Below are 24,865 nucleotides of genomic sequence, written 5' to 3'. Positions count from 1 at the left end.
AGGTCTATAAGGCCCACCCCAATTGGCTCCCAAGCCCCGTGGAAACGCTTCTCCGTATGGAAATTCGAAATGATGTATCGCCTGATGATCGTGTCGTGCAAGTAATCCTGCCGTCGCTTTTTCTTTTTTTCTTTCGTCCTCAGCCGTTGCATAGAGGATGTCCTGGACCACAACCAAACAATAGAGTCGTTGTGGGGATGCAAGACCCCCCCCTCTCTACTTCTCTCTTCCCGCCCCACCCAAAGAATAAAAACGGTCAAAGCAACCGGCCAATCTCTAAAAGCCGATTGGTATGAATGACGGGGGTATCAATATCGGTATCAATGCTGCTAAAGAAACCGCACCAAACAGCGTATAGGATTGCGTGAAAACAAAGCCTTTGAAATAAAGGTTGATGGGGTTGGTGGTTTTAGTCCGAATCTTGGTGGTCTTCGGAGCCAGCTTCTGACTTCGCATCGCCCTTGTGCACCTTGCGGTGGCGTCGCAGATTGGAGACGACTGAGAAGTGCCTGCCGCATCCTTCGACTTCGCAGCAGAAAGCTATTCATAAATCTTGTCAGCAATGGCCACAAGCCAGGCACGCGATAGGTTTGGGTCGACTTACGCTTCTCGCCAGTGTGGCTGTACATGTGCGTTTGTAAAGAGCTGGGTCGTGTGAATCGCTTGTCGCAAACCTTGCACTTGTGCTTTTTCTGCGTGCTGGAAGAGACCTTGGAGCTGAACTGGCCCATCATTGATTGGGGGGCTGGCGGTGGCTGAGTCATCAGGTTAGGTCGAGGTAACGTTCGCGACGTTACCGACTCGATGTCGGAACCAGCAGTCGAGTAGTCGCTCACCGATGAGTCGATAGATCCAGCATAGTAGCTGTTGCTGCTGTAGTTGCTCGCCGAAGATATCGAGGAACTTGTGGAATGTGTGGACGGGAAGCCGTATGAGTCTGTGGATCCGCGCCCCCGGTTGTTGGGAGGGTAAATGGCTCTGGGTGTCTCTTGGCTCATGGCAAGCATGCCTTGGCCGGCGTCCAGAGCGTCCGCAAAGCTTCGTCGATCATCTTGCTGCATGCCTCTGTGGTCAAAGTCAACTAATGAATTCCGGTGAGAGCGGCATGCGTCGTCAGGGCCAAAGTCGGACGTGCTGCTGATTGAGGGTACTGACGATTGTGAATACCTTCTCGAGTCCGATTCCGGCGCCAGAGCGAAGGTTGATCGTATCGGGGCCGGCGCATAGCCTGGCATCCCCCCGTCATATGGGCTCGGCGACGCGGCATATGTGGCGTGCACGGGCGAGGCCGAGGTCGCGGTCGCGTACGAGGGCTCGCCATACGCAGCAGACGAAGTCTGCATTCGGTTGAGGTGTAAGAGATCTTGGGGCATATTGAGTAAGTCCTGTTGTCCATAGACGTCCGCCATGAGAGTGCTACCTGCTGAAGATGCCGTCACCGGGATACTCCCGTAAGAAGCCATCGAAGAAGTGGTGCTCGGGTGGGACCTCGCAGCATGCTGTTTCGAGAGGCTGTCGAGTCCACCAAGGCTGTGAAGCCCTTGAGTGTACATGCCCTGGCCACCGTGTTGAGGCGGCGAGGCCGAAGCCCAAGGGTTGGTGAAATGCGGGGGTTCGAGTAGGAAGACATATGGTCGAAGTTGAGTGCGCCAAATCGTTGTTGGTTGTCAAGTGTCATAGTCATCTTTTGTCTTGACTGGATATACAACAACAACAAAGGGTCGGGAGAGGTAGGTGATATCCCACGCCCGTATAGACCGACTATAGCAACGACAACAAACAAGAGTTCCAACGTAAAAGTATAATGATGAACCACGATGTCCGGAGGGCGGTAGTGGGAAGAAGAATTGTATCACCTTGTCGCAAAGGTGACTTGTCTTTCAAGATCCGGTGAAGGAGATCCCTTTACCAGTCGTGGAGGCGGGATCAGCGAGCCTTAAGTGTGTTTGGCAGCAGTGCAGTCTGAAGACGCATGGGGGCAGGGGGTCCTGGGTCCTGGGATGGTTGGACGAGCAAAAGGTACAACCAGATGCTAGTCGGTACTTGGGAGTCTTGTCCCCCAAATTCGCTGAAGCTTAATATTGCTTTCCAGTCAGCGGGACATGTGGAGACGCTCCTAGGCGTGTGGTGTCCAGTGACGACGTGGAACAGGTGTGATCGACAACACAATGTCCCGTCTTAAAGGAGGCCGAGGTTACTAGGACGTGCGGTACTAGAAGGGTAGTCTTGTGTTTAAGAGATCGAACCAGGGCTGAAATATGGGCAAAGATGGTGTCCAATTTGACGGCAGCCGTTTGGGACCTCGACTGGTCATGAAGATGTGGATCTCTTGTGGCTCGTTTCAAGACCGAAGAGTCAAAGATCAGCAGTGGTCACAGATCTGGGGGAGATAAGTCGAACAATGGCCGAGACTAGAAGGATGAAGACTGCGTAATGTTGGTAGTGAGATCCCAAAGTCCACAAATCGACCGTGGTGTATGCTTGGTAGACGTCGTGGTCTCCCGGGATGGTATGTATGTATGTTTGCCGGTCTGTCTGTATGTTGGGATGGATGGTATGTATGTATAGTGTTGACGATAGGGAGGAAGGGGAGGAGAAGCAGGCTTTCTACATATGTATATTCGGCAGCCAGCCAGCTAGCAGCGTGAGTGATGAAAGTGCCCATACGTAACTGGGAGCCGTCCTGTAGGCTAACCTCACCCACGCCAGAGAGACAACGAGCAGGGGCCAGAGTGAGTACCGACCAGGTCGAAAAAGAGTTGGGTATCAGGGTCCTTCTAACCCGAAGCGTCGATATCTGAGCCAGTAGGAGAGCGAGAGCCAGCAACGCGGCAAGGGTGGTGGTGTGCCAGAGGTGGGAAAAAAACGCAGTGTTGGTATTACCGTATATGGGAAAGCAGTCGTACTCTGGTATATAGTGTGTGTATATTTGCCAACTACTGTACGATGATGGCTAGGGCGGCCTAGCGCAGAGAGGAGAGGGAAAAAAAGGTGAACGGTGGTGGGCCGTGGGCCGTGGGCAGTGGGCAGTGGGCAGTGGGCTAGGGTGACGAATGGATAGGTTGAGGTAAGGATGTAAGGCTACGGTACGGTTAATGCCCCTGTCGTTCAACACCCCCCAAACCGCACCAGAAAGCGTTAAAGTGGACCGCATAGGGGTTCTCTTTTGTTTTTGTCCTTTTTATGTGTCTTTCGATACGCGCACGCTCGATAGAAGAGGAGCAGGAAGAGAAGCACCATGTGGAGGAGAAGGAAAAGAATTGGAACAACGACACAAGACTAGCCTGATCGGTGCCCCAATGCTTGATGGGATCGATAATGCCGGTACATTCTGATAGTTGGGATCAAGTACTGCTGGCAGGTGCGGCGAGTACGGTTTGTTTCTTACAGGGCTTTGCTTCTTTAGGCGGCGCCACTGATGCGATGCGGGAGTCGAAGGAAGTTGGCAAAAGACGCCTTTCCATGCAGGGTCTGAAAGGCACGGAACACAGTTGTTTCTTCCACGACGGGCGCACACTCTATCAGCGTCTCAGCAGCAGCAAGGAAGTACTGCCAGAGAGAAACCACCGCCCAAGAGGGATGGGAGGGGAAAAAGAAACCAAAAAAGAGTTCAATGGCTGCAACGTTGTGCCTAGCTTCTGCGATTCCAGTATACAGTGCAAAGAGTTCTCAATTGCATTCACGCGGTCTACCGTTTCTGCCAACGCTCATTTTCCCATGTCAATTCCCTTCAGCCGGGTGGGCGCTGTATGTACAGCTTGTAACCTTTTCTCTTCTTCCCCTCTCTCTCTCTCTCTCTCTGTCACGAAAGAACCCAAGCCTGATGGGGCTCTTCCCAAGAACTCGAGGGAATAGATACATAACCTACGTCAGTGGGTGGTACGCAAATTAGGAAGAAACAGACTCTGCGTATTGTGGTAGTGGCAAGATCCCGGAAAGACCGTATCCTTGTCCGGTACGCAATGGGGGGGTAGGGTTACATGCATAGTGGGCGCGCATAAACAAGTACAGGTACCTTCCGTTCTCCCCCTTGCATCGATACCTCTCGTGAAAACACAGTATCGTCGGCACGGTACAGGTCTTATGGGATGTATACACACAGGCATCGTCACTCTGGTTTTTTATCTTCCTTTACCTCCTTCTCTCTTTCTCTCTTCGGCCTCACCGCACAGAATATCCACGATGGAGCCAAGCTCAATCTTGTCAGTGCAACCGGCAGTTGATTGCTAGCTGCTGGAGATTGTTTAATCAAATCAGTTAACATGCAGACCATGGAGCAGAAATGGCATATCACATCATTTACCCACCAGCATACACGTCGCAGAAAGGTGCAATTTTGGCCGCGTTGCAGGTATGACGAGGTCGGCTCCAGCCAAGCCAGACAAAAAGGCATACCTGGTTGGAGCGTCCTGAGAAGGAGTCATGGTCATGCACGCTCGCTGCTTTGACCACGTTGTTGTAATTCGCCAAAAGGGCCTGACTGACGTAGTTTCATTAGACAGCTTTGCGGCAGTCTCTTTTGGCATTCAGGCCACCGGGTGCTGTGCTGGTAGCGCGTGTAATGAAGGGCCGAATATACGTAGTGATAGCCTTTCGTCGCAATGCCTCGCGGATGTTTGAAGCTGCGCCATCTCATAGGCGCTGGCTGTCTTGGACCCCTGACAATCATATAACTCAATCCTCGCCCGTATTCCAAGCTGTATCAGAGACGTCGACGTGCAAGGTTTTTTTTCTCGATAGACTGTTATATGCCTCAGGCAGGTGGCAGGCGGGTAAAATCGAACATGCACATATATTCCGTCCCCGCTCCCCTGCCTTTTACATTATGCCCTCCATGCGCTCTCTCTCCCTCCCCCCCTCTCCCTCTCTCTCTTGCTGTCAGAACTGCTAGAGGGCTGGCAACAACATGTTATCCTACCGTGTGTGAATGTTCAGGTACCACTACCAGAGGAATGCAAGTAGATGTTCGTCATTGCGTCCTGAGATGACCCGGTCTGGGAGTGAGAGAAAGTGTGAAAGTACAGAAGGGCAGAGCGAAGAGCAGGAGGGTGGGTGTGGCGCCTGTTAGCGCGAAGCTCCGGGTTCTGCTGTCTGACTTGTTGACGGGAATAAGAGGGTTTGGGATGATTTCGTGGGGGCGAGGACGGCACTAGGTATGCCATATGACAGCATAGCCCCACTACAGAGCCCTGCCTGTCCCCTCTTTCCTCCTCCCGTGGACCAATCACCCGGCAGTCGTATCCATCTCGACGGGGGGTTGACAGAGGATTCTTGCGCAGTACCAGTAGCGATTTTTCGAGGTTTGGGGGGGCATAGCACACCTAGCACCTAGAGGACCCTGATCCTCTCTGCCCCTACTAGCAGTGCGGCTAGCGTGCTGTGCCCTGTACTGTGCCTGCGTACTGTGCTGTCCTGTCTTGGAGTATCGCGATGGGGTGGATGGAGGGACGAGGTAGACGATGCACCATAGTTCCCAATGCCAAATGCATGCAGTACATGTATGTATTGGAAATTTTCGAGGACACACAATACTTGCAGCTCGATTGGAAATTGCGGATTTCCCCTGCCCGACCCTTGTCTTACTTGTCTCCTTTGCCCACTACAGCGCAATAACAGCCCTCTGCTATTGAAGAGGGTTCAGTCACTTTAGTTGAGTCTCAGCTCCCACCAGTCTTCATGAGATGCGAAAAACGTTAAACTCATCACCACTTTCCCGCATGCAGAAAAAAGGTCCACTTCTAATATCAACGACGTGAACACGGACTCTCGTGAGATTAGCTGTCTAGCAACCTTCTCCAGCTAATGTACATGTATCATCTCGAGTGCGTGCTCAGAGAAAACCCTTTCACTAGATAGCTAACTTAGCGCCTCCCGCGCCTCTCCAGCGCCTCCCCAGCGCCTTGTAAAACACGGTGAAGTCAACGGCGCTGCCCACGTCTTTAAGCTTGTTTCTAAGAGGCCAGCCATGGCGCCGGTCGGATAACTATTCGGCCGATATTTAGCAGGCAGGAATCTCGTCTTGGCTCCAGTAGTCGCACGCCACTCGACTCGGCATGCCATTAGTCGCTCGCTATTTGAAAAGTAGTAGATGGGATATCGGGACATCTCATCATATCGGGATCTCGAAATGCCCCTTCTTGGTCAGATGGCATTTCGCCAATGGCTCGAATGGAGACTGCCAGACCGGCTCGCTTGCCAGGGTCATAGCTACAGCAGCGTAGCAGAGCTTAGCTTGAGGTTGTATGCAGGTCTATCAACCACCTGCTTAAGGACTTCGGGCCGGGACCGGGAACCGATTGCTACCTATATGTAGCCAACCACCCTTGCCCGCCATCCAGCGCTGTGGGCATTTGTAAACTGCGGTTTCAATGTTTCAAGGTCTGGGCTGGGACCAAAACACCCGTACCGGCTGCATCCATCTCCTCGGTGCCGCCCAAGAAAACCAAAGGGATCGAGTTGCTCGCCCGCTCCACAGCCGGGATATGTATGTACAAGAGGGTTGTACCTATGTAGGTATAGTATTGCATGTGAGAGAGTACTTTCGGGCTCTTTGCTCCACCCATGGGAGGCCCAAGAAAGGGGATTGGGGTTGTACTGTAGTAGAATCGAGAAGGCGGTAACGTCGTGCTGTCGCTACCGCGCAAGCGCATCTCGGATTTCCCGCTTCACTGCAACCTCGAGTTGCTCATGTGAACGATTCCTCTGGTATCACGAACTAGCCTACAGGCCACTACTGGTAGTATTAGCAGCATTGCATCGTTCCTGAGGGACCCTTGCAAGCAGGTGCAGAAGGGTAGTAGTGTGTAATCCGGAACAGCCTTGCGAGCACGAGGTTCCTCTTCTACCTTGCTACCCTCGAGGTGCGAAAGATTAGGGCAATTTTGGTTTGGTGGGGTAGGTCCTTGGCGTCCCTGCCCCGCCTGTCCGCGCAGCTTGAAAGCAGCAACTGGAGCTGGACTCTTGACGATAAGAAAAGAGGTTTGTATAGGTAACGAGAAATGAAAACTCGTGGTTGTGATTCCACATCCTTGCTCAAGTCACGCCCGGTAATCGCGACAATATTGATATCATGCAAGGCTGCTTCTGGTGTGATAGTGATGGCTGCCGCACCTACAGCAGTAGCACCATCAGGACATTACATGCATGCATGCCCTACCTGCTGTATGATATCTTGTCCAAGTGCAGCCACCACCCCCGGGAGGCCGGGCTGTCTCAGTCGAGATTCCCGAGCGATGTCAAAGGCGATCATTGAGCCATCGTCCGGCAAATACAGAGCCCCTGGCTACCCCCGCCCGAAACTGCAGCAGACCGCGCGGCACATCTGATTGGTAGATTGACATGCAACTTGGTAGAGAGAGCACCGACACGCAATGCAATTTGAACGTACATATACATACGTACCTACATGTTGATGTATGTATCGCATCGCCGACGGAGATAGCGATTCTCGGGCCTCCCCCAAGGGCCCCCCATGTGCACATCACGTTATCTTCTAGAAGTCATAGAAGATATGAGGGTCTATCAACTGACCACATGCAGGGAAAAAAATTCAGTAGGAGCTGATGTACACCCGCTTCAGGAGTGTCATCTCCCTGTCCGTCCACTCAGAGCAGCTTAGGGAAAAGCCAAGGCGCTGGGGTGCGTTTCACATTCAACTGGCATTCCCCAAAGGAGCCGGGCCCCCCTGGGGCAGGATATCAGATTCCGGACCGTTGCCGGTGGAGTTGGCGCCGATCACATCCTTAAACAGCAGCCCACTGAGCAATGGCGTTGTTAGCGCCAGCTGCTCCCTGGCTCCTCCCTGGCTCCTTCCTGGCTCCTTCCTGGCTCCTAGTTCCACTCGGCTGCTGCTAGGTGAGCTCTTGGCGTTGAAGCCCACTGTCGGCACGGACTGAGGAATGTTTCTGTAGCCTGGCTCGCCTGGCAGCCTCGATATTTTGGAGAGATTGTTCTTTCATGGGGTATGGAAATTAGAGCGAGGAAGAGCCGCGAGGCGCAACCCCAAAGAATGCCGGCAGCTGGCGCTGCCTGTAGCGACGACGACTCCCTAGACAGCCAGGGCGTGCTTGCTCAAACAGCCAAACCACCTGGCTGGCATCCCGACTGGCATCCCGACTGGAAACCGCAAGAGGCCACCAGGCCACCCGGGATCGTTGCTGGGATCACAAAAGCTCTGCCCTCCCCTACCACCTTTCTCACCCTTACTAACCATCTTACTAACCACTAACCACTTTGTGCTGTACCGCTCTGCTTGGCATGACGAAAACACAAAAGAAGCAATAAGCACTTTTGTATCCATCCCACATCAAGCGCTAAACCAATACCGACATGGCCTAAACGTCAAGGTCGCCGACCATTTCCCTTTGGGTGTCAGATGCACACAGGGATTATTGCTGGGCCGCCCAAAACTCGATATGTACCGCTTGCCGCTGCTTTTCGTACATACATACGGAGCATTGTTAGTCGCATACACACTGCTGGGTCGCCACGCAGGCAGGTAGGCGATGTTACAATCAGCTTCCACTCTTCAGCTTACGAGTCAATTATACTAACAGCTCTAGGCATTCGATTGACCCAGTTATTACCCACGTTTTCGTGATCAGATAAGCAGACACGGACGCTTACATACATTCACTATCTGATATCTAGAGCGTCGCCTCGCCGCCGGTCTCGCAGCGTCCTCGACGGTGCGCGGCATCTTTCCGCTCTTTACAACGTCGACGGCGGGGACGGCGGTACTAGAACAAGCTGCACGTGTCGTGTACGGAGGCGGTAGTGCTGCCTAGCAGCCTTGCCTGGCCGTTTTAATTCGCACGGACAAGCTATTGGATGCAAGAGGAATCCAATGCATCCGGTGTCTTCCCAAGCAGCAATCCTGAAGCATTTTCTGAGGTCAGATATTGCTCCAACACCAATGCCAAGTCAGGTGGTGGCTGATGTGTCGTTGCCGGCATATTTTGTCTCAACGGACCGGGTGCTTGTCGCCAAAGGAATCTTATATCTCAATGTTTCCTTTTCCGATCAAGTATTTGACCGCAATGAGACCGAAAGACGGATGAACTAATTTCTTATTACAATATCCAAGCCTGGTTCGCTGGACCTGCATTTATCGGCAATCAGTACAATTAAGCTTCCCCGGATTTTGATGGAGGGGCCACACAAAAGTTGTTGTCGCTGGCCTGCTGCAGTATAGGGTCTGTCAATTTTCTTCGGTGGCTTGCTGCGGCAATAGTAGAACGGGCCCTCCTCCTTCGTTCCCCTGGAGGTTCATGTCTTTTTTTCCTTTTCTCCGCCCAGCCTTCATGGTGAAGCTATTGAGATTAGTCGACTACGCCAACCCTACCAAGCCTTCCTCGGCAGCACTAGGACGTTTGCCTTGGTGACTGACGCTTTCTCCCCCACCGTCCAACGTAGCCACCAGTCCTAGTCTTGGCCCCGTTCCTATGGCGAGAGATGAGAAGAACTCGCATACGTGCGCATACTAACAAACTAGTCGGGCCCCCGTAAGAAAACAGAAGCCCCGGCACTCCGTGAAGCCGAGTTTAGCCCCTTTTGGCGTGACAGGTCATATGGAGGTTAATTATTGGAGCCCGCTTCTTTGGTCGTCTCCATCTTGTGTGCGTCCTTTGCAAATGACTCGTTTTGATCGTTGTTTTTGATTCATTCGTCGAAGCGATATCTTGTCCTAGTTGAGCAGATTGCGTCTTCGCCTGCACTCTAGTAATCACTGTGCCTTGATATTGTTGTTTCCACCAAAAGTATTAGAATGGCTCCCAAGCAAGCAACCTGCCCGAGTCTTGGCTGCATGTATGTCATATAACCAATTCCGAGCCAGGTACGGTCCACCGGCCCTGGTCGAGCGGCTACACGCTCTCTGGAAAGGATCCATGGGGAATTGAGTCTACCATATCAGCATATACAACTTGGGTGCGAGCAGTCAGTACTACACGTGCTACGGTGAGGTCGGTGCCACTTTAGAGCTTGTGGTTCACCAGGGGCGAGGCGGGCGGGGGCCAGGATAGATGACTATCGGGTATCAAGTAGGCAGGTTAGCAAAACAATATTCTCTTTGGGAATGGACGGGTTGGGTCGTTGAGGAAGGAAGGAAGAGGAACTGCTGCGGGTCAGTGACCCCTATACTTCACGGCGGGCCACCGGAGGAAGGAAGAAGGAGAGAGGGGGCTTGCTCGATACCCTCATGATGGCCCCCCTTTTGGGCAAACCCGGAGCCTTTCCACATTTTCTGTCATGGGCTTTCCCGGGCATCATCGAACGATCTCATCTGATCAAAGACGACTGTTTGTGTGTGCTCAATCCCCCTGGGTGTGGACTCGAAGATCCCCTCGTGGCCCGCCAAGGACCAGTAAGCATCAAGAGCAAAGCAGGCCGGGAAAAACCTGGCATATGCACATTGGCTTCCTAGAAACCCATCACTATTCGATAAGTCAACTCTAAGGTAGGCTGACTACCTTGTTGGCTCAAAGTGGGTATACAGAAGTTCTCGTGATTGCCCAATCCTCCATCGTGTGCCCACTGCAGGGAACCGGATCCAACAATATCCTCAATCATATCGGGACATCTTGACAGCTCAACTGGCGACTGTTATCACGTATGTGAGACGTCCAAAAGACCATCGAGGACCTGTTACGGGTCGGTAAGTATGCTGCTGTGGCTATCAGAGGGCTGGCGTGGCACTCCCACAATAACATGCCCCAAGCCCACCCCCTATTTGCGCTCCGACACGAGGGAACTGGCTTATCACTGCGGACTCGTTCTAATAACGCCATGTCCTCCGGTTCGGGACAGTTCCCGAAACGGTCCCGATTTTCCCCCGGATATCGAGGGGGTAGCGGTAAGATAACCCAGAGCCCCCCCCTTCGTTACGCCAGCGAACGTTGGCAACCCAATATGCAAAGAAGGGCCTGGTTCGGTCAAGAAATTACGAAGGCCCTCCTCCATTCCCCTCACATAACGCCTGTCGCTGGATGCTTCGCGTAGTATCCAGTATATAATGATTGGCCTTCCTCGCGCCACAGGTACCGGCCGTCAGGCTTTCGATATTTGTTGTCCTCGAATTCCCCATCGATTCTTGGGTGATATGCCGCACACGGCCACTTGCAACACCCAACGATGGATACCGAGGTGTGATATCCACTCACTATGTTGTAGTTGGGCTTGTCACTGTGGTATGGGGGCTGGGCTTTCAATATCTTGCTGCTGGGCAGTAACTGAGGTGCTGACAAAACCGGTTTGCGACACATAAGTCTCAACTACCAGCTGTGGATTGCGAGGCGTGCCTAGCTGCGCATCCGATCCAAGTTCAGGGGCCAGCTCCCTCATCATCGACTCGATGATATTGGCTGGTTCGCTTGAATCAAGCATGTGGCGAGAACAAATCGTGCGTATCACAGTCATATGCATGCGGTCGTCGCTCTCCACTAATGGTACTGAGCAGTTGATGGTTTCTCGTTGGGCATCAAATTGCATGAGTCAGGGACGAAAGGCTCATGCATAAACAAAGAAGCTTCCAATGTCACGATGATTGGCACTGGCAGCCTATCCTCGTGTGCCGTGTTGCACACCGTGGGGCTTTGGCCATCAAGCGCTCCCATAGGTGCTCTTTTGAGTCTTCTGGCTTCAGTCGGTACACGATGGCTGGGCTGCTTGCGCTGGTCAAGAAATCTGCGTATGATGAGCGAGCGTGCACATGGACCGACGGTTCAATATCGCGGCAGAGCCCCGTCGCCACCTCACCCGGACAAACCACCTTGTGCTTTTCGCGTGCCATGGTGTCGCAATTATCATGCGACTTAACTTGCTAACTCGAGGCACAGTAGTAACGAGCCAGTACCAGACCATGCGCCGAATGCAGGAGTAAATATGTCCATGGATATCAAAGCCGAACACAGCGGCGAGATCGGTCCAAGCTGATGAGTACAGTAGCGATGTGCAGAAAACTAAGTTGAAGCAGGATATGAATTCTTCTAATCAAGCAATACGCGACGGTCGTAGTATTTATAACAACTATCGGAAGAATGAGCAGCACCGCAGCTAACAGGCTGGGATTTTGCTGATGGTTAATCAAGCCATTGCTCTTCTACAAACAAGTCACCCTGTAATTGTGATATGCTCATTGAACTTGGTACGTATAGCGCTGCAGCAGAGTAAGAGACTCATCGTATGGCACTGGATACAGCTGCTAGTTTACTTTGTGCAAAAAACATAGCGGCTTCGGTATCATGTACGACCTCCAGGGTATAGCCAATCTCTCGAACTCAAGCCGAGCCATGTATCGGGGCCAGGGACGAATGACCGCACGGATCGTGGATGCAGCAAGCATGGGTAAAAGCCATATACAAATCGTCCATTAACTAGTAGTTGTAGTGTGCAATAAGACTCCATAACTTGAGAAGCTTTCCCCTCTTGTGTGGCAGGTGTTCTAAACAGAGTCCTTCAGAGTGTAACGATACACTATTTTGATGAATTATATATTGACACATGACCCCCTGATAGTGGCTCTAGAAATGGGGGACAGCGTCTATCCCACCGATACAAATCTAATAATACAGAAAAGATAAAGAAGGAGGACTCCTGTAAGTCTACTCTACTACGCTTTCCATTTTACGGTTACATACGTCTGAGATACGCCAGAAGACATGGTGTATGATACTGCGTGAACCGTGCCGCTGGCTAATCGGGCATGTGAGTGAGAACCAAATGGCCAACACGCCTGCAACAGAACAACCGTATGCCACTACAAAGATCGGCCTTGGATAAGGAAATATTACCAAAGAGATCTGGCGATCAGGCTGATAGCAATCGCCTCCTCTTGCTTCGGGTGATGGTACCACTGGTGGTGTCAACCTCCTCTGCCTTCACTGTTTCAAGAGCAGCGACCTGCCTCTTCCTCGAAGTCCTCGAAGTTGGTGTCTTCAAGACGTCCGGCGCCTCCAGAACAGTATCTTCGATCTTGACTTTCACCTCGTCCACCTCGTCCTTGGTGGTACTGCGACCCGAGAACGATTTCAGGTTCGCGGTGAACAGGACAGACTGCGCCCAGCCGGCTTGATCTCCCCATATCTTGCGGAAGTGGTCGCCGACCGAATCGTACATGGCCTTGGAGAAGGTCTTGGTTTTGACCTTGCCGAACTTGTAGTCGCGCTGCGCAATCTGCCAAACGTGGGTGTCCACGGGCACGGCCTCGCCCCAGCCCAGCCCCATGAGACAGACACAGTCGGCCACCTTGGGCCCCACGCCCGAGAGCGTCAGCAGCTGCTCGTGAGCTTCCTTGTAGGTCGCACGGCCGAGCTCGGGATCTTCCTCCGCGTCGAAGCCGGGATTCTCGGGGTTGGTCAGGCTTTCCAGCCAGCCCCGGGGTTTCTCCTCGGACACGAGGCGCGCCGTCTCTGCGATATACCTGGCCCGGTAGCCGAATCCAAGCTCCCGCAGATGCGCCTCGACCCCTTTGCCCATCAGGGCTTGTGGCCCGGGAAAATCATGGAAAGGCTGCTCCCCGATGTGACCTATGAGAGGGCCGTAGTACTTGCAAAGCTTGTGCACCTGGTGATTATCAGTAGATGTGACTTTGATATTTTATACCCGAGTATCTTAGACCGAGGCAGACCTACCATCTGAGAAATCCTCGAGATGTTGTTGTTGCTACTGCAAATGAAGCCTATCAGGCACTCCCAGGCATCCTGGCTCATGATGCGGATTCCAGTGAATTGGGGCGCTTTTTTCTTGAAGTTCAGGTCGTTTTGGGACCATAACTCATACAATTCCGTGGCATTGTGCTTAAGGCTGAAGTAGTGCCTGAGCAGTTGCTCTGTGTCATCATCATCGCGAACGGGTTGTTTCGTAGAGCCCCCCCCTCCGCCCTGGAGGAGGCAGGCAGACTGACAGCAGATGCAGGCCATGTTGCCTTATAGTGCAAGTGATCGGAATCTTGCTTTAAAGATAGAATACGTCCGTGAATGGCGAGGTGCCTGACACGGGGTTTAGCTTTAATTACCTATGTACGGCATTGGATTCAAGGTGTGTATGCTCACCACTCATCCTCGACTTTTTGCCATCGAAACGACTGGCCACACCGTAACGTGGTGTCAATACACAGCTCTGTCAAGCTCAGGGGCAGCTTCCGCCACTCTGAGACGCTTCCTATAGCCATCAAGCTCCGCATCTGGTTGCTTGACTGAGCAGGAGGGATCAGAAAGAAAGGACGCAAAGGAGAAGAAGAACAGAGACGACAGGTTGTGATTGATCTGTTGACAAGGAAACAGATCTGAGAGGCCAGTCACCAGTCGATCATGGCTTCAGTTCCGCCTCGGGAGCCTCAGTTCGTCCCTGAGAAGCGGAAAGTGGGCCTCAGACGCGCCGTCTAGCCGGATCGGGAAAGGCGCCTCGGCCTGGCCAATGGGCGGCAAGCACCAGCTGCATAGCTCTCCACCTCATTTTTTCCAGAACCTGTCCAGCCTCACGATTCTGATTCCAGGTCAATCCACACTGTTGTAAATGTCGGGAGCGTGAGATCCAGTTTCCATCATCATTGCACATCTCTGTCTGTCTCCGGATCTCCAACATAATCACACATTGGCCAGCAACTTGGTGACGCGTCACAATGAACGGCGACGCCTACTCTTCCCGAGGTATGTCCAATTCCCTGATTACCCATCCTGGTCCAAGGTGTCTCGTGTCACGTCGGGCTAATCTTCTTGCGCGCGTTTTCTAGATGGCCGACATGGCTCGTCCCGCGAATACTCCTCCCGCGATGACCGGCGCGACCGCGGCGACCGCGGCGATAGAAGGGACAGAAGGCGATCCAGGTCACCCAGACGCTCGCATCGCGAGGGCCGCGAAGGAGATGTAGACTCCTACGCATCGAGCCGTAGCCACAGAGACCGTGAGCGCGAAGACCGCTACGGAGGATCGGGCGGGCCTGGTGGTGGCGGCGGCGGCGGCGGCGGCGACCGCGGCGGCAGGGACCGCGACCGTGGCGACCGCAGGGAAAGAGAATGGGACCGCGACCGTGGCGAGCGCGGTGGTGAGCGCGGCGGCGACCGTGGCGGTGACCGTGGCGGAAGGAGAGATCGTCGCGATGATGGCCGGCCTCCGCGACGTGACCGAGACCTTTTCGACGACCGACGAGGTGACCGACGGGGCGACAGGGACCGAGGTGGCCGAGACCGAGATGAGGATCTATTTGCGCAAAACCGACGCGGTCGCAGCGCAACCCCTCCGCCGAAGAAACGCGAGCCCACTCCGGATCTCACCAACATTGTGCCGGTCCTTGAGCGCAAGCGTCGCATGACCCAGTGGGACATCAAGCCCCCTGGTTACGAAAATGTCACAGCCGAGCAGGCAAAGCTGTCTGGCATGTTCCCACTGCCGGGTGCCCCCAGGCAACAACCCATGGATCCCTCCAAGCTGCAGGCTTTCATGAACCAACCCGGCGGCGCCGTCAACAGCGCGACACTCAAGCCTACCAATAGTCGACAGTCCAAGCGCTTACTGGCCTACAACATCCCCCGGGTTCTACCGAAGAGAGCATCACATCTTTCTTCAACCTACAACTGAACGGTTTGAACGTTGTCGAGAGCACCGACCCCTGTGTTATGTGCCAGCTTTCCAAGGACGGTACTTTTGCTCTGCTGGAGTTCAGAAACCCATCGGAAGCAACAGTCGCACTTGCGTTTGATGGTATTTCCATGGAGGCTGATGATGCTGCGGCGAATGGTGCTGCTGCCACAACTGGGCTGCAGATTTCCCGACCCAAAGACTACATCGTACCTGCTGTGGTCGATGATCCTGGCTACGAGCCCGGTGTGGTGTCGAATATCGTAATAGACACCCCGAACAAAATCAGCGTCGCCAACCTCCCTCCTTACCTCTCAGAAGAACAAGTCAGGGAGCTTTTGGTGGCTTTTGGCGAACTCAAGGCGTTCACCTTGGTTAAGGACCAAGGTACCGACGAGCCTCGGGTAAGTTCAACCCCATGCCCATGTTTCCCCCTCGCATTGCTAACAATTATAACTCATAGGGCGTTGCTTTCTGCGAGTATCTTGACCCTAGCGTAACAGAGATCGCTGTTCAGGGCCTGAACGGCATGGGTATTGGAGACAAGAGCCTCAAGGTTCGCAAGGCCAGCATTGGTATCACGCAAGTCTCCGGAGTGGAGATGGGCGTCAATGCTATGTCCATGCTTGCGGGCACCACTGCCACCAACCCCGATGAGAGCAGGGTGTTGCAACTCCTCAACATGGTGACGGCCGAGGAGTTGATGGACAACGATGACTACGAAGGTAATTCACTCCGATCTGGACCCTTAGTGGTTCTAGTACTAACGTTTTGCTATCAGAAATCTGCGAAGATGTCCGGGACGAGTGCGGCAAGTTTGGAAACATCATTGCGCTGAAGATTCCTCGACCCAGCGGCGGCAGTAGGCAGTCTGCCGGCGTGGGCAAGATCTTCGTCCAATACGACACCACAGAGTCGTGCAAGAAGGCTTTGCAGGAACTTGCTGGCCGCAAGTTCGCTGACAGAACCGTCGTCACAACTTTCTTCCCCGAGGTACGTTACCTTACTCCTTTTTTCATATCTCGTTATCACATAGAAACTGACAAATCGATAGGAAAACTTTGAGGTCGGAGCTTGGTAAGAGGGAACCCGAAGTACTTTCCTTTCTCTAGGCGCATTTGATGGGGCACAAGGCCATAGCAGAGAGAACGAAGCCGGAAGAAGCGACTCGGTGGCATCGGAGAGAGCGTTTAGGCTTTGCGTGTAATTGTAACTTGTATTTTCGCAAGGCCGGACCATACGCCGATGGTAACCGAAACTAAATTTGCGTTCACATGGCAGCGTGGTCACTTCATTGTCTCTGTCGTTCCTGGTGGTGCTGGGCTTGTAGATTGAACTCTTGCCCCTTTTTCATCCCCTGCCTATCATAAAAAGCCATACGGGAGGTTTCTATAATCTCTCATAGTGCCCAACAGACAGTGATAGATCAGATAACGCTCTTGAAATATGCAACGACTCTACGCAAAGTTCATGCACGAGGAGACGACCCTGCCGCATCGGACCGAGACTAACGCAGGCTTATGCAGTTCTAACTCCCAAGTGACACAACATGTGTTCTTGTTAATTGGACAAGGCAGCCGGGAAGCGAGAAGCGCTGCCGTATGTCGCACCCCGCAAGGTATCCAGCGGGCAGGCTCTCGAGCATACGTAGGACTAGCTGTCTGTGATCCCCTTCTGATTTGGTCGACATCAACACCGTATACATATTGCTTGTACCACATACCGTCTAATTTATCATGTCCAGCCACAAGAGCATCACGGCGCACCTCCTGCACCACCCCGACACGGCCGAGCTGTACAGGAAAGCTACGCAGTGTCGCTTCTTGGAGCTCGCGGGCCAGGGCCGACTGCCCAAAGACGCGCTGTCGCAATGGCTTTCGCAGGACAGGCTGTACGCCCAGGCATACTGCCGCTTCATTGGCGGGCTTATTTCGCGCGTTCAGCTGCCCCTAAGTTCGGCGACCGAGGCAGGGCGCACGACTTCGTTCCGCATCCTCCTGATGCTGCAGACAGCTCTGAGCGGCGTCACCACCGAGCTGCAGTTCTTTGAGACGACCGCGATGGAATACGAGCTCGACTTAGCCGCCATGGAGGGAGGGCAGGAGTTCGAGGCGAACCAGGTCACAAAGGCATGCATCGATCTATTCGACTCATATACGGCCGAGGCAGGAAAGGGCAGATCACTTCTACAGGGTCTCATCATGCTCTGGGCCTTGGAGAAAGTCTACTTGGACGCGTGGACGTTTGCGAAGGAACAGGTCGCCGGTTGCACCGCCCTCGACGGGGGAGCGCTGAGGAACAAGTTCATTCCCAACTGGGCCGGCGACCAGTTTGGAGCTTTCGTGGACCAGATCCAGGAGTGCCTCGATGCCTACGCACCAGAGGCCACGCCCAGCGACGTTGATCAGATTGCTATGGATGCATGGAAAGAGATATTGGTCCTCGAGGAAGGGTTTTGGCCACGGGTGCAGTGAGGCGTAACTAACACGTCGCGTTTTACCTTGACGCGTGAATCCTGGCTACTGCACCCGTGAGCCATGGTCATAAGGATTGGTTAGTAGGCAGCTGGGTGTAGACACGGCTACGCTTTAGTCGCAATATATGTGTATGTTGGTGAAGTGATTCTGTAATCTTTTGCATGTTAGCTCGTGTTGATGACTTAAATCAATGCCGAAATAACAGGAATCAACTCGAGTCAGAAGTGTTTAATTGAATGCATTGACCCCGAGACAAGTCCCGAGATCTAAAATAAGAGGTACCAGAAAAAGTATGTATGGGTATTGTCATCATTCGAGGAGGGTAGAAGAGGAAAATAGGAAGCTCACCATATCATTGATCAAACAAGCCGCTCCAGGCCCTACGCTCTACGCGCAGACGATGCGAATCTCGTCACAAATCCTAGCAGATAGGAGATTCATTCGATTGGCATGGACGCCGGCTAGACCTTTCCGACATTTTCTCACATTGGAGAGAAGGTAGGTAGGAGAGCCAAGGAGGAACACGGCTTGGAGATGGCGAAGAAAATCGACAGTATGGTAAGGCGGAGCACTGAGAAAAGCTGATGAGCGGAAAATACTCGGCCCTTGGAATGCTTGATTGATTATTGATTGGGGGAAGCGATAAGATGCCGAGCTCAGGCCAACTGGCAGTGGGGCCCACGAAATGTGAATTTTCCGCACATTTGGGCTAGGTACCACCAAAAATCCAAAGTTGGGTGGGTAAGCGCAATTGCACTCACGAAATCGTCCAGCTCTTCTTTTGCAATTTTCCCGCGACCAAACGAACCACCGACGACAACCCCTCCATCTCAACCACCGACAGATTTCTCGATCGACAGTTGCGTTCTGCTCCAATACCGTCAAAATGGGTCGTCTTCACTCCAAGGGAAAGGGTATCAGCTCGTCTGCTACCCCCTACTCGCGCACTGCCCCGGCATGGTTGAAGACCACTCCCGAGCAGGTTGTTGAGCAGATCTGCCGCCTCGCCAAGCGTGGTGCCACCCCCTCTCAGATCGGTGTTGTCCTGCGTGACTCCCACGGCATTGCCCAGGTCCGCATCGTCACTGGTATGTAGCCGAAAATGAAGCCGCAGAAGAATAGGCGGTCACCCGACACTGGGGAGACTCTGCCAGCATCGCCAAGAACCAGAATGCTAACAATTGGAAATAGGTAACAAGATTCTGCGAATCCTCAAGTCCCAAGGTACGGGATGAACCCCTTTGAAACATTTTCAAGCAACCCCTCTAGCTATATAAAACCTCCAACACGTCCTCGAGACGATGATGGGTGGTCATATTATGCCTCTGTATGGTCAAGGCTGACAGAGTGATTCAAATGACAGGCCTCGCACCTGAGATGCCCGAGGATCTGTACATGTTGATCAAGAAGGTAAAGTTGCCTTAGCCGCCTCGGCTAGCTCCCCCTCTGCGGCTTCTACTAACACGAACCCGCAGGCCGTCGCTGTCCGCAAGCATCTCGAGCGCAACCGCAAGGACAAGGACTCCAAGTTCCGTCTCATTCTCATCGAGTCGCGTATCCACCGTCTCGCCCGTTACTACAAGACCGTCGGTGTTCTGCCCCCTACCTGGAAGTACGAGTCCGCCACCGCCAGCACCCTGGTCGCATAAGCGAACTCTGGTAGGAAGGAAATGAATCTGCATTAGTTGCTTGGTCATGGAGTTTCGGAAAGGGAAATCACCTGCTTTCTGTAGCATGAACAAACACCGGTTCGGCTATTCTTCTTGAAAGATGGCCTGGGAAAGATAGCCTGGTTCTCTACGAAAAGAGATGTAATGAAATCTCATGAGGACACACGAAATTTGATTATCAACAACCCAATGCAGTGGTATCATTGAACGCTAAATCAAGAACGACTTCGTGATTCTAAGCCATCAGGCATCCTGTAATATTGCCATCCCATTCATCTCATCCCCCTCTGTAAACCTGAACGCCTGTTTTAATGCAAGCCCCTGTCTAGACAAATACTACATCACGATCGCTAGGTTGACTGCTCGACTTCCTTGGAGCGCTGCAACAGAAACTCTCCTAGTACTCTGAGGGGATCCTTGGGTCTAGTGATGGACTGTTAGCATGCGAGAAAAAGACGGCGCGCATGACGCTGGCAAGAAGCCTGCGGTACACTCACTGTTCTTTCGCGATTTGCTTCATTCCCTCCAGCAGAGCACCCGTCACTTTGGAGTTTAGATATTGTCGCACTGGGGCGCCGTGAGGAGGCGCTTCGGCGGGCATTGTGAAACCTGTATCGGGATGTTGCGATGTTGCTCGTGAGCTTGACTCTTGTTGCTGACCATTCGTGCGCAGCGGCGTGCCGGTACGTGCAGGGGGTGCTGGACTGGCACCGCTTGTTGTAGGGATTGTGACCGGAGCAGGTGACTGATTTGGAGGAAGTAATGATCGCGGTTAGCTTCTTGGATGTTTCTCTCCAATTGCGCATGCGCATGCATATTTTGAGGCCTCAGGAAACCACTTTGAATCCAAGGCTGGGGCCGTACATATTGGTTATAGGTGGGAGTTGGAGGGATGGGGACAATGAAAAAGCTCGAACAATGGGCAATGGGAAGGACCTCATACGGGAGCTTGCTCAGTGGTAGGGACGTCTATCATGGCAACGTCCTTATTGATACCGTCGACAATGGGTTCCGCCGTAGTCACTGGAGCCGTTTGCGCTGCTACTGCTGAGGTGGACGGTGCTTCGGCCGGCGTCGATGAAGCGATCGGGGTTGTCTGACTGAGCGGGCTGGGTGTCGGCGCCGCAGCTGCCCCGAAGGGCATTGGCACCGGGATCGGGGTCGTCGAGATGCGACGATTCTCCTCAGCCATTGTTATAGTCGTTATTGGTATCAAACAATCATGCGTGGGGGAGAAAGGCGAATGGCGGGCTAGGGATCAGCGTCGCGTCGCGATAGAGTATTGCGTCTCGGCTTGAAGCTTCCGGCGGCGAAACGAGCGAACAGGCTGCCAGTGACAGAGCTTAGGCTCCAGACTGGCTGGCAGCTGGGGCGGGTACGTACTGCATTTGAAGAAAAAGCACGGGATCTGGTGTTGGTCTCGTGTCCACTTTAAGTAGCGTCATTGAGTGCCCGCCTTGACCAACGCGTTGTTAGCCAGGCAAGCTATCATCGTCTTTGGCCACCTTTATCGTGCCTGCCTACAGATCCCGTTTCTTCCTGGAGCTAGCCAACTGCGAGAAAGAAGATGATGTTCGCCCAAGTCATCTACTTCATTCACTTCAGTGATGGATAAGTTCGTGACAAGGAAGCCGAGACCTGACTCACAAGGACAACTGCGTCCTGCAGTTTCAGACCAGCCAACCGAGGCAGAGCCTGAGAGACCGGCTAAGCGGGCGAAGCGGGAGGTGTCAGACACGGACGGGGAATCGGATGAAGACCCTCTCGCCAAAGCCCCGTTCAAGCCAACCCCTGCAATCCGGAAAGAAGACACCACAGATTCGGTATACGATGGCAACCCCCACTCCGAGCTAGAGCTAGAGTCGAGTCGACCAACGGCCATCGAGAGCTCACTTCCAGATATCAAGCTTGACCAGGATGCTATCGAGGAGTACGAGACATTCAGGGCTTCGCAAGGAGATAAGCCTGATGACAGCACTTCGAGATTCGTCAAAAGAGAATGGGTCAAGGGGAAGAGCTCCTTGTACGTTGACGCCTTCAACCTGGCCCTAAGCACCGTCTTGGATGATGAGTCCCATCTGTTTGATGAAAACGAAAGAACCTTGTTCGACAGCTGGGCCAACTTGAGCTATGAAGCCCAGTATCTGTACGTGCGCTCGACGACCCCTTTTCTTCGATGTATATATATGCTTACCCTCTAACTCTAGGTATGTTCGCCTGTTCCTGAGAAAGACGGCTACCTGGCACCGTATAGGTCGTCTAAGCTACCATGACGACATAGCGGACACCGAACGTGCTGTTCAAGAACTGCAGCGGTCTCGTGACCTCCCAGCGGCAGGCTCACAGCCTCAACCGGAACGCGAAGACTCATTGACCCACTTTGTGGATGAGGAATACAGACTGGCAGACGTGTTTGAGTTTGCCGATACTTCTGACGACTCCATCAACACGATAGAAGAAGCTGTGTCTCTGTTGAGTCTGGACGAGTTGAAGAGTCTTGCTAAAGATGCCAAGGTCCAAGGCAAGAACAAATCTGATATCGCGAAATCGATATGTAGAATGAGCAACCGGCAAGCTGGATTAATGTCTCTAGGTATCCGGCGCTCTAGTACACATGAATCTGTCGATTCTCCTGAGAACGGGACCCCGGAGCTTGATTCGCCTGGGCCTGGCAACTCCGCTAATTCCAACAGAAACCAGCATTTCCTGGACAAGATTTTGGCCATTACAGGGCCTTGCATCAGACTGCACCTCCCTGTTTTCAAACTCTTTGAAAGAGTTCACTTGGTGTTCTACCGCTCCACGTTGTGGACTGAGAAGTCTCTCACTGCCATTATTCTTGCAAAGATTGCGCGACGGAACTTTCCTCGGTACATCGTCAGTAGATCTACCAACATATTCATCTCAAGAAATCATCTTCTAGAGTTTGAGACAGCAATGAGAACAGAGTTCACTGTAGACAGTGTACTTGAGTTTAACGGGCCTACGGGGAAGGATGGCTTTCTCAAGATCCTGGACATTTTCGAGAAGATCTACCCCCGATGGAGGCTTTTACTTGCGCAAGAGCAGGAGAAGGAAAATCGAGTGTATGAATCAGGCGAAGGTATATACTTACGACGCTTCTCGCCTGTTCACCCTTACACCCGCATTGTCCACAAAGCCGCTTACGTGCTCGGCCGACAGAAGGAGCACCTCAGGGAACACTCACTCTTAGCCGAATTACTTGAACAAAGGCTCTTCCATCCAGCGAGACGGGGGTCATGGTATCAACGAAAAGCCTTATTGGAGGAGCACTACATGTTTGCATTGGATCAAGATCCTGCTTCCACGAACGAAGAGAAACAGAAGAAACATTGGAGGCAGATTGCAGCATCAACTTGCGAGATGGCTTTAGAGGATCCCGATTGTCATCTCAAGTACCACTACGACCTGCAGAAACGGTTGCTCAAGCTAGAAAAACGGTTGAAGATCCCCAAACGCCTGCAGCACGACTTTGGCCATGTTCGCCTAAAGAAGCCCGAGGAGCACTTTATGGAGGGTATCCAAATCAAGAAGGATGACGTCGTAGGAAAGAAAGGCCGCGCAGCAAGCACCAAGACGATCTGGGTGGACGAAGCGGAGGGTGGGGGGGAGTGCAGTGTCGAAGCCATGTGTCTCAGTTGGTACCGCGACCAGGGATGGAAAGGTTACCATGCAGAGGGGGGGCATCGTGCGCACATTGTTTGCCTACCTGTTCTTCGACATTCTCTTCCTCTACGTCCCCAACGTCTTCCAGACAGCGTATCAGACATGCCCCCTAGATTTGCATACGGACTCGTTCTACCCAACACGAGCATCTGAAATCAATCACAGGCTAGTTGAGATAGCGAATGGGCAGGCGGCACAGTTGGTCGAGGAAGTTGACACGAGAGAGAGGAGCGCAGGACCTGCGTGGTGGGCCTGAACTGGGATTACGAACTGCCGGACCTCTTGGAGCTGGTCACTTGCTTCGATGGCGCAGCCCTCGCTACGATCTGCAAAGTCATGGCTCAAGAGTATGGGCAGAGAGGAGGCGGCATCCCCGACCTAATTCTTTGGAGGACCACACCTCAAAAAGAAGTCATGTTTGCCGAGGTGAAGAGTGCCAACGACCGGCTGAGTGACACTCAACGGCTATGGATCCACGTCTTAACAGGAGCGGGCATGAAGGTGGCACTCACCAACGCCATGGCTAAAGAGATCCGAGAGATCTGAGCAAAGCGTGTTTCGAGCGACTGGTTGGCCGGCTCAAACTGTGACTACTGTAAGTCTACAAGCCTTGGCGTGAAAATGGGCAAGGATATAGTGGTACAGCGCCGAAGAAATCATGGACCAGGGAAAAAGGACCAGGGTCACACGTGCACGAGCGAGTGTTTATGCGTGATGCTTTAGCCAGCTTCCTCATCTGGCATGGCCGTCTGAGACGCTCGACAGGCATTGCCAGGGAACTGGTAGTGCTGCTTCCATACCGACTTGACAGTTCTGACGAGTGAATAATTTCCGGGGCTCAGCCCTCCTCAGCAGAGTGTACATGGTCGAAGCGCCGACGATGCAGGGTGTCCGCGTTTCAATTCGGGCAACTTGTTTCAACTACCAGGGCGTTCGGAAGCAGTCTGTACGCCTTCCAAATCGGGATGGGCTCGTTCGGAGAATAATTTGCCAATCTTGAAAGCCTTGTTTGATGGTTACACCATGATTCAAGCCACGCTACAGGCATGGCTATCCCTCGACTGAATAGCCGGGGTCCGCCTATGTTCGGGTCTCTCATGACTTGCGGTGGCCAAGTGAGCCGGCGACGCGGCTTGCACAAACCGCATTCTGGACAAAGCCGCCCATGGTAGATGGGGGCAACCAAAACCATACATAGATAAGATGTGACATATCTTATGTCTACCAGCCATCCATCGATGCTGGGTCTCCCGTGGATGGCCACATCTACGGCGGCCTTCCGCGGTCGACCGCTGCTTTGCGGCCGGCGGCGGTGAGCTCGAAATTTGGGCCAATACCGGTGCTATCATGCTGCTAGCGCACCCTGCAACTGCACGGCACGGCCCCTCGTCAACAGTTCAGTTCTGCTGGCTGGCTGGGTGCTGCTGCTACCACCACCATCAATCGGGTGATGGGGGA

General features: G+C 53.1%; 7 protein-coding genes across 7 annotated transcripts; 4 read left to right on the top strand and 3 right to left on the bottom strand.

Moving 5' to 3' along the window:
• Window positions 1-409: 409 nt before the first annotated feature.
• On the bottom strand, window positions 410-1,409 carry PG998_000702 (uncharacterized protein; the record flags this gene model as incomplete). Its single annotated transcript, XM_066867520.1, has 2 exons — window positions 410-540; window positions 605-1,409. The coding sequence occupies 2 exons, from the start codon at window positions 1,407-1,409 to the stop codon at window positions 410-412; spliced, it is 936 nt and encodes a 311-aa protein (XP_066735935.1).
• An 11,395-nt stretch (window positions 1,410-12,804) lies between these two features.
• On the bottom strand, window positions 12,805-13,916 carry PG998_000701 (8-oxoguanine DNA-glycosylase; the record flags this gene model as incomplete). Its single annotated transcript, XM_066867519.1, has 2 exons — window positions 12,805-13,560; window positions 13,629-13,916. The coding sequence occupies 2 exons, from the start codon at window positions 13,914-13,916 to the stop codon at window positions 12,805-12,807; spliced, it is 1,044 nt and encodes a 347-aa protein (XP_066735934.1).
• A 701-nt stretch (window positions 13,917-14,617) lies between these two features.
• PG998_000700 (U2 snRNP auxilliary factor) lies at window positions 14,618-16,908 on the top strand (the record flags this gene model as incomplete). Its single annotated transcript, XM_066867518.1, has 7 exons — window positions 14,618-14,645; window positions 14,729-15,528; window positions 15,621-15,977; window positions 16,037-16,298; window positions 16,355-16,566; window positions 16,628-16,650; window positions 16,803-16,908. 7 exons carry the CDS (start codon window positions 14,618-14,620, stop codon window positions 16,906-16,908), a joined length of 1,788 nt encoding a protein of 595 aa, XP_066735933.1.
• Window positions 16,909-17,309: 401 nt separating this feature from the next.
• Window positions 17,310-18,047, top strand: PG998_000699 (uncharacterized protein; the record flags this gene model as incomplete). The annotated part of the gene is made up of 1 exon (XM_066867517.1): window positions 17,310-18,047. The coding sequence occupies one exon, from the start codon at window positions 17,310-17,312 to the stop codon at window positions 18,045-18,047; it is 738 nt and encodes a 245-aa protein (XP_066735932.1).
• An 889-nt stretch (window positions 18,048-18,936) lies between these two features.
• On the top strand, window positions 18,937-19,699 carry PG998_000698 (40S ribosomal protein uS15; the record flags this gene model as incomplete). Its single annotated transcript, XM_066867516.1, has 4 exons — window positions 18,937-19,138; window positions 19,242-19,274; window positions 19,414-19,460; window positions 19,526-19,699. 4 exons carry the CDS (start codon window positions 18,937-18,939, stop codon window positions 19,697-19,699), a joined length of 456 nt encoding a protein of 151 aa, XP_066735931.1.
• A 371-nt stretch (window positions 19,700-20,070) lies between these two features.
• On the bottom strand, window positions 20,071-20,912 carry PG998_000697 (uncharacterized protein; the record flags this gene model as incomplete). Its single annotated transcript, XM_066867515.1, has 3 exons — window positions 20,071-20,143; window positions 20,218-20,465; window positions 20,664-20,912. The coding sequence occupies 3 exons, from the start codon at window positions 20,910-20,912 to the stop codon at window positions 20,071-20,073; spliced, it is 570 nt and encodes a 189-aa protein (XP_066735930.1).
• A 415-nt stretch (window positions 20,913-21,327) lies between these two features.
• Window positions 21,328-23,953, top strand: PG998_000696 (uncharacterized protein; the record flags this gene model as incomplete). The annotated part of the gene is given in 4 exon segments (XM_066867514.1): window positions 21,328-21,866; window positions 21,928-23,342; window positions 23,380-23,618; window positions 23,630-23,953. The coding sequence occupies 4 exon segments, from the start codon at window positions 21,328-21,330 to the stop codon at window positions 23,951-23,953; spliced, it is 2,517 nt and encodes an 838-aa protein (XP_066735929.1).
• Window positions 23,954-24,865: the final 912 nt, after the last annotated feature.

This window comes from Apiospora kogelbergensis (assembly GCF_038363985.1).
Source record: "Apiospora kogelbergensis strain CBS 113332 chromosome Unknown utg000001l_segment0_segment0, whole genome shotgun sequence".
Lineage (NCBI taxonomy): Eukaryota > Fungi > Ascomycota > Sordariomycetes > Amphisphaeriales > Apiosporaceae > Apiospora > Apiospora kogelbergensis.
The sequence above is the reverse complement of the archived record's forward strand: the minus strand, read 5'-3'. Positions and strand labels throughout refer to the sequence as shown.